Source organism: Pseudorca crassidens, chromosome 3, assembly GCF_039906515.1.
Source record: "Pseudorca crassidens isolate mPseCra1 chromosome 3, mPseCra1.hap1, whole genome shotgun sequence".
NCBI lineage: Eukaryota > Metazoa > Chordata > Mammalia > Artiodactyla > Delphinidae > Pseudorca > Pseudorca crassidens.
Window position 1 is genome coordinate 161125389 of NC_090298.1, and position 10204 is coordinate 161135592.

Consider the following 10204-nt stretch of genomic DNA (forward strand, 5'->3'; position numbering starts at 1 on the left):
ACACGCCGACCCCGAGTGGCTGCCGCCCTGTCTGCTGAGGCAGAGGGTGGATGGAAGATGCGCAGGCGGCAGACACCTGCGCGGGGCACGCCAGAGAGAGGGAGGGTGTCATTTTTGCAAGGTCTCAGGCTTAGAGGGGAACCCTCACTCCCATGCCTGCCGGAGAGGAAGCTAGGGGGACCTCCTAACCCAAGATTCATGGGGCTACGCTCTTGTCACCTTGGAGTGCGATGGAAGTCAGAAATGTTCCTGCTTGTCCCAAGTTTTCCCATGAGAATTAGAAATTTTAGCAGCACCCCATCGCCCCTATCAACATCTCTGTGCCGCCTCCCTCTCAGCCCCAGGCCGAGGGGCCCCTAGTCTGGGAGAGCAGGGACCAGATCCCCAAGGTTTGTAGATCAGGGCTGGGTCAGAGGGAGGAGAGGCTGGGGGAGCCCTGGAGGGTCTGGGAGGGCTTCCTAAAGGAGGCAAACTGCACACGTTACCGGATCTCTGACTTGGGTACCAAAGTAGATGATGACACAGACCTTCAGAAGGCCTTCTCTAACACAGCTCTGCGACACTCACGACCCTCCATCTCCACTCTCTGGCTGGGTTCCAGCCACGACCACCGCCCTCCTACTTCCTTTTCCAACAAGCTCATCCCCTCCTCAGGGCCCTCGCTGTTCCTTCGGCCTCCTCGCGTGGCCAGCTCCAACGTTGCCTATCCGGGAGGCCTTCCTTGATTCCCTGGAGAATAGATCTCTCCCCCATCCTACCACACTATTTGTTTCCTTTTGGCCCCTAGCGATGGCTGAGATCCCTCGTGCGTGGATACTAGGGAGGTGTCATGGCACCCCCGAGATGGGACAGACGGCAGGGGCCACGATCCACCTGCCTCGCCCTGCCCGCACCCTCACGGTGCCGCAGCGCCGCTCCCCCGCCAGTTCTCCGCATCCCCCACCCCCCCTTCCCAGGCTGCCTCGCTCGGGTGACGTCAGCTAACCGGTCCCCGCCGCCGCCGCCGCATCCTCCGCGCCTGCCAGGAGCCGGCGTCCCCCGCGCTCCTTGCGCCCGGCCTGGCCATGGCTTCGGTCGCCCTGATGCCGCTCCTGTTGCTGCTGCTGCAGCCTCCGCCCGCCACCCCCGCGCCGCCTGCCCGCGACCCCTTCGCCCTGCAGCTCGGGGACACGCAGAGCTGCCAGCTGCGGTGCCGAGACCGCTACCCTAATCCGCAGCCCGCTCAGGTGAAGCGCATGCGGCGCCAGCGGGAGGACCAGAGATCTCTCCAATGGGGGATGGGTTGAGGATGCGATTCCCCCCATTCGGAGTGGGAGACAAGGGTTCCTCGGAGGGGGAAGGGGTCAGGGAAGGGGGCTCTCCAATGGGGGTGGGTCCCTCTGGTGGGGGAAGGGCTGGCGTTCCTTCGATGGTGGTGAGCTCAGGGGTCGGGGGTCCCTCCGATGAGGATGGGGATGTTCCTCCCGCAGGGGAGGGGCCGTGGGGTCCCTCTGATGGGGGAGGGTTTAGGGATGCGGGTCCTTCCGATGAATTCGGTGTTGCTGGAGTCTCTCCAAGCCTGAGGCAGGGAGGAGACTGGGGCTCCCGATGCTACCTAGAGGGTTCTGGCTCCACACTGCTGCGCAAGGACCCTTGGGGCGTCCAACCCCCACTTTCCTCAGGCCTGACAGTCCCCTTCTCCTCCCCCTCTACCCTAGCAGCTTCCACATCCTCCTCCTCCCCCCCTCAGAGCTACCAGCCCCCACTCCTATCCTCATGCCCCCCCAGTCGGATCCCAATTTTCCCAGGCCTGAAGGGTGACAAAACCTCCTCTGAGCCCCCCCTCCTTCTTCAGGCCTGAGAAGCCCTCCTCCCTGGAGCCTTGGGGGGGGACCATTTCCCTCGATCTTCCCCAGTTTTCCAGCCATTACCCAAACCCAGCAACCTCCGTTGTTTATTCTTTCTCAAGCCCCCTCTCCCTCTCTCCTCATCAGAGCTAAGAGCCCCTGCTAATATGCTTGGCCTCCTCCCCAACTTCATCCCAAACTCCTTAGAAGGTCTGGGGGGGATCAAATCTTCTACCTCCTCACATGAGGGCTTCCAGCGCTGCCCTCCTCCTGCCCCTCCCCTGGCCTGAACCCCACATCTTCGCTTCCAGGAGGAGTTGGAGGAGGACCCCACTGAGTCCCGGAAAGCGAATGCGCATAATAGGGCCGTCCTGATCAGTGCTTGTGAGCGAGGCTGCCGCCTCTTCTCCATCTGCCGATTCGTGGCCAGGAGTTCCAAGCCCAATGCCACACAGGCTGAGTGTGAAGCCGGTAAGGGCTGGATGGGTGGGCCAGGGTGGGGAGAGGTGGCCTGGGAAGGGCTGTGCCCCCAGTCACCCTCTCCTGCCTCTTGCAGCCTGTGTGGAGGCCTACGTGAAGGAGACAGAGCAGCAGGCCTGCAGCGAGGGCTGCTGGAGCCAGAATCCAGAGCCGGAGCCCGAAGCCGAGCCTGAGCTGGAGCAGAAGGTGGGCGCCCTCCCACCTGTGGCCCCAGGCCCATCCCCCCTCTCCTCTACCCCCCAAATCTGCACTCACATCCAGCGTCTCTGAAGCTCTCCATTCCATTCGGGGCCTACTGGGTGTCCTTGATTAAGCCATTTCACATCCCAAGACTCAATTATCATCTCTGTGACTTCTCCCCCTCCCCTCCCCTGCTGCCGCCAAAACAGCCACCGTTTACATTACTTAGCAAGCGTTTGTCCTGGTCCAGGCCTGACCTCAGCCTGTCCTCAATTCCTTGGGCCACCCGGAGGCACCTGAGACAGTGTCATCCTCATTTCATGCCCACAGAGCAACTGGCCAAGGTCACACAGGGCTGTGCAGAGGTGGGATTTAAAGCCAGTGCCACTAGGGCTTGTGACCACCCCTCACCTCCCTCATCTTCAGTGCCACAAGAGCTGACTACTGACCACCTACATGCCAGCTACTGGTCTAATCACGTTCCTCTTGAGGAACAAGTGGCCACTCTCATCTGGGGTGGCTCAGAACGGAGGTGCAGGGAGCAGCCTCCCAGGCACACAGGTAGTACCCCTCCCCCCACTCCAGGGAGAAATAATAACTGCTCACCTATCATAGTCTGTGAGAGAGTCTAGAAAACGCTGCATCAGGGGAAGCTGAGGCACAGGAAATCCTTCATCACAGCCAGAAACGCATGGGCTGGGATTCCCCAGAAAGCCTTTTCCCTCTTCACTCATTTTCCTCCACCCCTTCCAGGCTTTCACTGTTCATAAAAGCACAGTGCACTATCATTTCTTCCTATTCTGAGTTCTCTCCTGATGCTGTCAAAATAAGAACAATGATGGTGATATTTTTAATAATAGTAGCTACTACATGTTAGGCACTTGTACCATTGTCTAGTTGAAATCTCATAGCAACCCCACGAGGGAAGAGAATCATCCCCATTTCAGGGCTCGGAGAGGGCAATCCACTTTCCCAAGGGCACACAGTCAGCCAAATACAGTGCTGAGGTCTGTGTTCATTGTATGAAGCCCTGTTGCCTCAAACCACTTAGTGAATTTTGATCACAATCAATTCTCCCAGCTCCCCTCCCACTGGTTAATGCCCTACATTGGTGACATTTCTGTGCCTTGGGCCTCCCCCTGGCAGAGAAAAGTTCTGGAAGCTCCAAGTGGGGCCCTCTCGCTCCTGGACTTGTTTTCCACCCTCTGCAATGACCTTGTCAACTCGGCGCAGGGCTTCGTCTCCTCCACCTGGACATACTACCTGCAGACTGACAATGGGAAGGTGGTGGTGTTCCAGGTGAGGGCTCTGGCAGGGGCCGCACTAGAGTAGTGGTTGGGTGGTCAGGCTAAGAAGGTGGGATGAGTTGGTTCTTGGCTCATGGGATGCAAAGTCCACAGGAGACAAGCTTCAGGCACAGCTGGATCCAGGGGTTCAGTGTCTCACTCCACTGCTGGACTCTGCTGTCCTTTTTGGTGGCTTTATTCTCAGGCAAGCACATCCCTCCGCACAGCAGGGTGGATGCCTGAGGCTCTAGATGACAACCTCTCTGAGGTTTTAACTGAGCTGATTGGCCCTGGTTCAGTCATGTGATAACCTCTCAGCCAATCCCTGTGATTCTACTGGCATGCCTTGGATCACATCCCTACTTTAGGAGCAAGACAAATCAGGGCCCCATATTAGCAGGGAACAGCATCCCTGGTATCACAGCTCACAGCTCCATAGAGGGTGTCCTCTCTGTCCCCAGGGGAACTAGGTGCCAGCTGGGCTTGGGACAATGTAACCTACAGGGGGCACAGAGAGATGCCTCCTAGGGCCAAGATGGTGCCTTTCTAAAGGGCTTCTCTGTGCTGTATTGTTCCTGGCCCAGACCCAGCCTGTGGTAGAGAGCCTGGGGCACGAGGGGGCCCGTCTGCAGCGAGTGGAGGTGACCTGGCGGGGATCCCACCCTGAGGCCTTGGAGGTGCATGTTGGTAAGGTCCAAGCCTAGACCCGTGTTCCTTCCACAGGTGGCTCCACTGTCACAAGGGGTTCTCCTGACAAATGAACCCTTGAGGATTGGGATTTCCATCTCTCAGCTCCTGGGGTTCCTTGGTCCATCTCCCTGGGTTCCATGGTGCATCTCCCGTTTCCATGGTCCATCTCCCAGGGTTCCATGGTTCATCTCCCAGGGGTCCGTGGTCCATCTTTCAGGGTTCTGATTTATTCCAGGATCCCATGCCCCATTGCCCCAGGTCCTGGCCTCCTTTCTGTTCTCCATGGCTGCTGTCGCCTCTTGGCGAAGGCCTGGAGGCTGCTGAGAGGTGACCTATTCTCTCAGACCCTGTAGGCCCCTTGGACAAGGTAAGGAAGGCCAAGATTCGAGTCAAGACCAGCAGCAAGGCCAAGGTGGAGTCCGATGAGCTGCAGGACAACGACTTCCTCAGTTGCATGTCCCGGTGGGTTGCAGAACCTTGGGGATGGTGGGGGGGGGTGGGGCCAGAGGGGAGTGACTATCTGGCCCAACTAGGGCCACTGAGCGTGCCTGCGGGGTGGGGCAGGCGATCCGGGCTTCCTCGCTGGATCCTGGCCTGCTGCCTCTTTCTTTCCGTGCTGGTGATGCTGTGGCTGAGCTGTTCCACCCTGGTGACCGCACCCGGCCAGCACCTCAAGTTCCAGGTGGGCGGGGCCCACAGGCAGGGGTGGGAGGAGAACTGCTCCCTCGTCTGGATAGGGCTGCCCCCTCTCCCATGGAGGCAGGGACCCCTGACTTGCTGCGTGACATTAGGCAAGTTTCTTCACTCCCTTATGAAATGGGGGAAACAACTCCCACCCTTAGTAGGGGCAACCTCAGGTCAGGGGTGGGAAGGAGCCTTGCCAGGTTGGGGACTCATAGCCCTCGCTCCCTCTTCCTCCCCCTGCAGCCCCTGTCTCTGGAGCAGCACAAGGGCTTTATGGTAGAGCCAGACTGGCCCCTGTACCCTTCCCCGTCGCACGCCTTTGCAGATAATCCCCCGCCCTACAAGCTGAAGCTGGACCTGACCAAGCTGTAGGCCTCCATTGCCAAGTTCAGGAGCTCCTTGGGTCTCACTTGCCCGTTGCCTAGGAGTCCGGGTCAGGGTGGGACGGTCCTTGGGCTCCTCCTCTCCCCAAATTCTTCTTCTCTTCCCAGTCCCACCCCTCTCCCCTCCCCCTCCCCCCATCCTGGGGTTGCCCTGCCCCTCCTGGGGGGCGGGATCTGACCTTGGTTCCTCCACACCCCGCTTCCCCAGAGCGTGTTACTTTTGTCTTCTATCGTGTAGCTTCTTGAGTATTTCAACGCCAGTTCTGTGCTGCCTTCGTCCTTCCTCCTTTCTCCCCTCTGGGGGGCTGAGGTCACAGGGGAGCCGCTTCGTTCCAGGGCTTCCCCCTTTCTCCCCACCCCACCACCGGAGATGTAGCCTCGTGAGAGGAGGCCCCCCACCCCCAAGAGGGGAGGTGGTGGGTAGCGCCATGCTGGGAGTTGCAGCATGGTGGTCGGGAGGAATAAACCATGATACAAAACCCATCTTGGACTGAGCCTGCTTCTGTTGGTCTTTCCACCTGTCTCTTGGGGACTGGCCTGAACGTGGCCATGACCCCTGCCCACCAGGCCCTTTCTGAGATGCGGGAGGTGAACTTCGGGAACTCCCCGTGGCTTGAGTGATGAGAACCAGCTGACACCTGGAAGGACAGCCCCTCTGCTACCCAGCGCACATCACATTCCTAACTAGGGGTGACTCTGGATAAGCGGCTTGGGCCACCTGCCTGGCCCAGGTGGGTCCTGGGCCTCCACGTGGCTCCTGTGAAACGGACAGGTCACATCTTGAAGAGGACATTTGTTAATTTTGTCACCACCTGGCTTCCATCCGCCTTTCTTTTTGGGATGGAGCTCTGCCCCGTTGGGGGCAGTCTCAGGGTCCTGTCCACAGGTTCTCTCCCCTTCCTTACTCAAGAGGTCCAGACTTGGCGTTCTTTCCCGCACTTTGCATTCAAGAGGAGTCTTGTAGGACAGGAACAGCCCACCCTGATGAGGCCACAGCCATGGCACTCCATCCTTCCTGTCCATTCTGCAGACTCCCCAAGATCCTCCCAGTAAATCTTTTGGTTAAGTAGGCTAGAGTTGTTTCTGTTGCTGGCAACCAGAGATTCTTGGCTGGTGGGGGCCGCATCTCCTGGGAAGAGTTTGGGATGAGGGACATGGTGGTCAATGTGGCACAGATTTCCAAGGTCTGATGGAGGCCTGTGGGTGATGAGTGACTGGTTGGGGGAAGGTGAGTTAGAGAGAGCTGAGTGGGGCTGATGATCTGCCCCACCACCCTTCACCCCGCCCGGTGTCCTGGGAAGTTGATTCACTTGGGCCCTCAGCCTCTGCTAGAGTCAGCCGGGGGGCCACCAGCAGGAGGTGGAAGGAAGGAGGAGTGAGAAGTTGGGAGTTTCTCTCCCTGTTTCTCTCCCTGCATCCTCCAACCCAATGCCACAACTCCACCAAATGAGCCTTCAGCCTGGGCGTGTTAACAGCTCCCCACTGTTGCCCATCCTGTGTGCTGCACCACCCCATGTTCGTTACCCAACCCTGCTGTGCCTTTGTAAATATCCCCTTTATTACTGCTCTCCTGAATCTTCCATTCTGACTGGCTCCTGCTTGCTGCCAGGACCCTGCCTGATATCATGAGCATCAGGATTCAACATAAAGACAATTTAGGCCCCTGAGTACATTTCTGGGCCCAGTGTAGGGTTTCAGAGCAGCCCCGGGAATGTCACCAGGAAATAAGACCTGGGCAGAGGTGAGACGTGATGGCAGGCCAGCGCTGCCCAGCAGAACATTGTGTGATGACGGAAACGTTCTTTCTGCGCCACCCGCAGCCACATGGTGTTGCACAGCCCTGGCTAGTGCGACTCAAGGACTGTTTCCTGGTTCTTTAGTTTGAGTTGATGTACATTTAAGGTTTTTCCTCTATTTTTTCGTGGTGGTAAAAGATATGCATCACATAAAATTTGCCATTTTAGCCAGTTTTTAAGAGTACAATTCAGGGGCATTAGGTACATCTGCAATGTTGTGCAATGATCACCATCATCTATTTAAATGATTACCCTAATTCTGGGGTCTAGTGCTGCCATGAGGAGCCCAAATATCCACATGAACCAACAAGGACCCCCATGACTTGGCCCAATTAGCATCTCCAACCACTTCTACAGAGGCTTTGTCCCTTGCTGACATGGGTTCTTTCTGGATCCCTCGAACCTACCTTGTTTCTTCCAGCCCCAGGGCCTTTACACTTGCATCTCCCTCTGCCAGCAACACCCTGGAAGCCCTGTTCTACCAAAGTTCTCAACAAAAAGGGCTCATCCTCAACCAAAGACATCCCCACCACCCCAGACTCGGCCAGCATCCCCTGTTATACCCATGTTCAGCTCCCCGTTCGTCTTCCCTGTGCTTACCACATTTACAGTCGATTAAGAATTATTTGCTTCAATGTCAGCCTCGTTTAACATAATTTTATGAGCTCCAGGAAGGCCGCTCCCTAGGATCTCACATGTGAACTGACGTGGAGCAGGTGACCAGTAATTATTTTTGCTTGGGTGTCTTCCTGTTTCCCTCTCAGACCCCAGAAGCAGCCTCACCTAGTCACATCCATTCTCTACACAAGTCTGACCTTGTCCCTCTCCTACAAGCTCCCTGTTGCCCTCGGACACCACCTAATTTCTTCTGCTTACCTTTTCTTTTTTTTTTTTTTTAACTTGTGGCATGCGGGATTTTTTTGTTTTTGTTGTGGCATGTGAACTCTTAGTTGCGGCATGCACGTGAGAGTCTTACCTACTGGACCACCAGGGAAGTACCTCCTCTGCTTACCTTTTAAGGGCTTTTAATCCTCACCAAGCTGGCAGCCACCACCTCTTATGTTCCTCCAAACTTTTAGTCTGAAGACATAAGGGACATCAATGTTCCAGCCTCCAGACCTTTGCTATAGTTGCTCCCTCTGCTCAGGACACCATCATAGACTTGGTAGGAATCTACCTGTCACCTTGTCACCCTCATCTTGCTCTCTAACAGAACTCTGGTTTGGTTTGATCAAAGCTATGTGGCTCAGGGGAAGTTGAGCAGCATGACCCAAGCTTCCTCTGGTATTGGTGGGATTTATTGGGAGAGAGACATGCCCTGTTAAGTGGGGTTGTTGAGCTGGGAGAATGTCAGTCCGAAGCTAGAGGGATGGAAAGAGACAGTATCTTCATGCCTTTGCTGGAAGTCCTGGATCAGGCTGTGCCTGAAGCCATCTTGTCCTTGATTTTTTGGCTTAAGCCAGTTTGTGTTGGGTTCCTTGGAACTGAAAAGTTGTGACTGATCCCAGTCTCTTTGTCCTCCCTCCCCTCTCTCAAGACTGAGTTGCAAGGGCAGAGAGCTTTGTTTGTATGCTGCTGTGTGTCTAGTGCATTAAATCTTTTTTTTTTTTTTTGGCCTTGCTTCATGGCTTACAGGATCTTAGGTCCCGGACCAGGGATTGAACCAGGGTCCCTGGCAGTGAGAGCATGAAGTCCTAACCACAGGATCACTGGGGAATTCCCTAGTGCATTAATTATTTTTTTTAATTTATTAATTAATTTATTTTTGGCTGCATTGGGTCTTCATTGCTGCGCACGGGCTTTCTCTAGTTGCGGCGAGCGGGGGCTACTCTTGGTTGCGGTGCGTGGGCTTCTCATTGCGGTGGCTCTAGGCACGTGGGCTTCAGTAGCGTGGCACCCAATCTCAGTAGTTGTGGCTCGTGGGCTCCAGAGTGCAGGCTCAGCAGTTGTGGCGCACGGGCATAGCTGCTCTGCGGCATGTGGGATATTCCCGGACCAGGGCTCGAACCTGCGTCCCTTGCATTGGTAGGCAGATTCTTAACCACTGCGCCACTAGGGAAGTCCCTAGTGCATTAGTTCTTGAAACCCCGGTGAACAGCCCAGGGTTGGGCCCAGATCGGATCCCTCATAGTTGTGGAATGCGTAACGCCATTTGGTGCGGGTAGAAACTGTGAGCCCTGTAGATGTGTGGAGGTGAGAGAGGATTCCCTTCCAAGCTGGTGGTGACTGATGGCTGCCTGAAAGAGGTGGCAGCTGAACTGGGCTTTGAAGGATGGGTAGAATCCGGGGAGAAGGGAGGGTGTCCCAGGTGCACGGGTATGCGTGTTGAAGGTGTGTGTGTACATTCAGAGAAAAGTAATACCTACTCACATAACCTGCCGTTCTGAGGGCTTCACTGGAGAAGGGGCCTCAAGTGCCAAGTGAAGACTCTTCTGGAATCTTAGGAGAGAGGGAGCCCTTCACCTCCATCAGAGGCTCCTCCCAGGGGCAGGTGTCCACAGAGCTTACCCACAGATAAGTCCTGACTTGCTGCAGCTCTCTGAGCCTCAGTTTCCTCGTCTGTCCCCAGCCCTCCCCCCAGCTCCGCAAGGCATCTGGGATGCCACCCTCTCTGCCGCTCCCTCCGCCTTCCTCTCGTACCCCAGTGCAGGCCTGGTGGAAGGTGGGTGGGTGGCTGGTGTCATGGCAACAAGCAGGAGCGCCCATGTGTCTGGGTAGTGAGGGTTGCCATGGCAACCTGCGGTCCTGGTTCCCTGGCGACAGGCCTGAGTTCTGGGCCTAGGGGTGGGAAGGGAGGGAGGGAGGCGTCCCTGGAGACACTCTGCAAGATCTTGGAGGGAAGAATGGGGACTCATGTCTTTCTCTTCTGTGAGGGGGGC

At 56.5% G+C, this 10204-nt stretch overlaps 1 protein-coding gene across 3 annotated transcripts; it reads left to right on the forward strand.

The window, feature by feature from the left end:
* The first annotated feature begins 977 nt into the window (after nucleotides 1–977).
* On the forward strand, nucleotides 978–6012 carry TMEM59L (transmembrane protein 59 like). Of its 3 annotated transcripts, none has more exons than XM_067733287.1 (8): nucleotides 978–1226; nucleotides 2138–2297; nucleotides 2383–2492; nucleotides 3720–3785; nucleotides 4357–4459; nucleotides 4807–4924; nucleotides 5027–5144; nucleotides 5390–6012. In XM_067733287.1, exons 1-8 carry the CDS (start codon nucleotides 1065–1067, stop codon nucleotides 5516–5518), a joined length of 966 nt encoding a protein of 321 aa, XP_067589388.1. In that variant the 5' UTR covers nucleotides 978–1064; the 3' UTR covers nucleotides 5519–6012. The 3 variants fall into 3 exon arrangements, with proteins under 3 accessions (XP_067589388.1, XP_067589389.1, XP_067589387.1); XM_067733286.1 differs by having other exon boundaries at nucleotides 979–1226; nucleotides 3633–3785; XM_067733288.1 differs by lacking the exon at nucleotides 3720–3785.
* The last annotated feature ends 4192 nt before the right edge of the window (nucleotides 6013–10204 follow it).

Bases quoted from the DNA above. Each gene is read 5' to 3' on its own strand.
- TMEM59L (XM_067733286.1), top strand. From the start codon at position 1,065: ATGGCTTCGGTCGCCCTGATGCCGCTCCTGTTGCTGCTGCTGCAGCCT. The intron at 3,786-4,356 runs GTGAGGGCTCTG...TTCCTGGCCCAG, and splicing joins GGAAGGTGGTGGTGTTCCAG to ACCCAGCCTGTGGTAGAGAG. The intron at 4,460-4,806 runs GTAAGGTCCAAG...CTATTCTCTCAG, and splicing joins GGCCTTGGAGGTGCATGTTG to ACCCTGTAGGCCCCTTGGAC.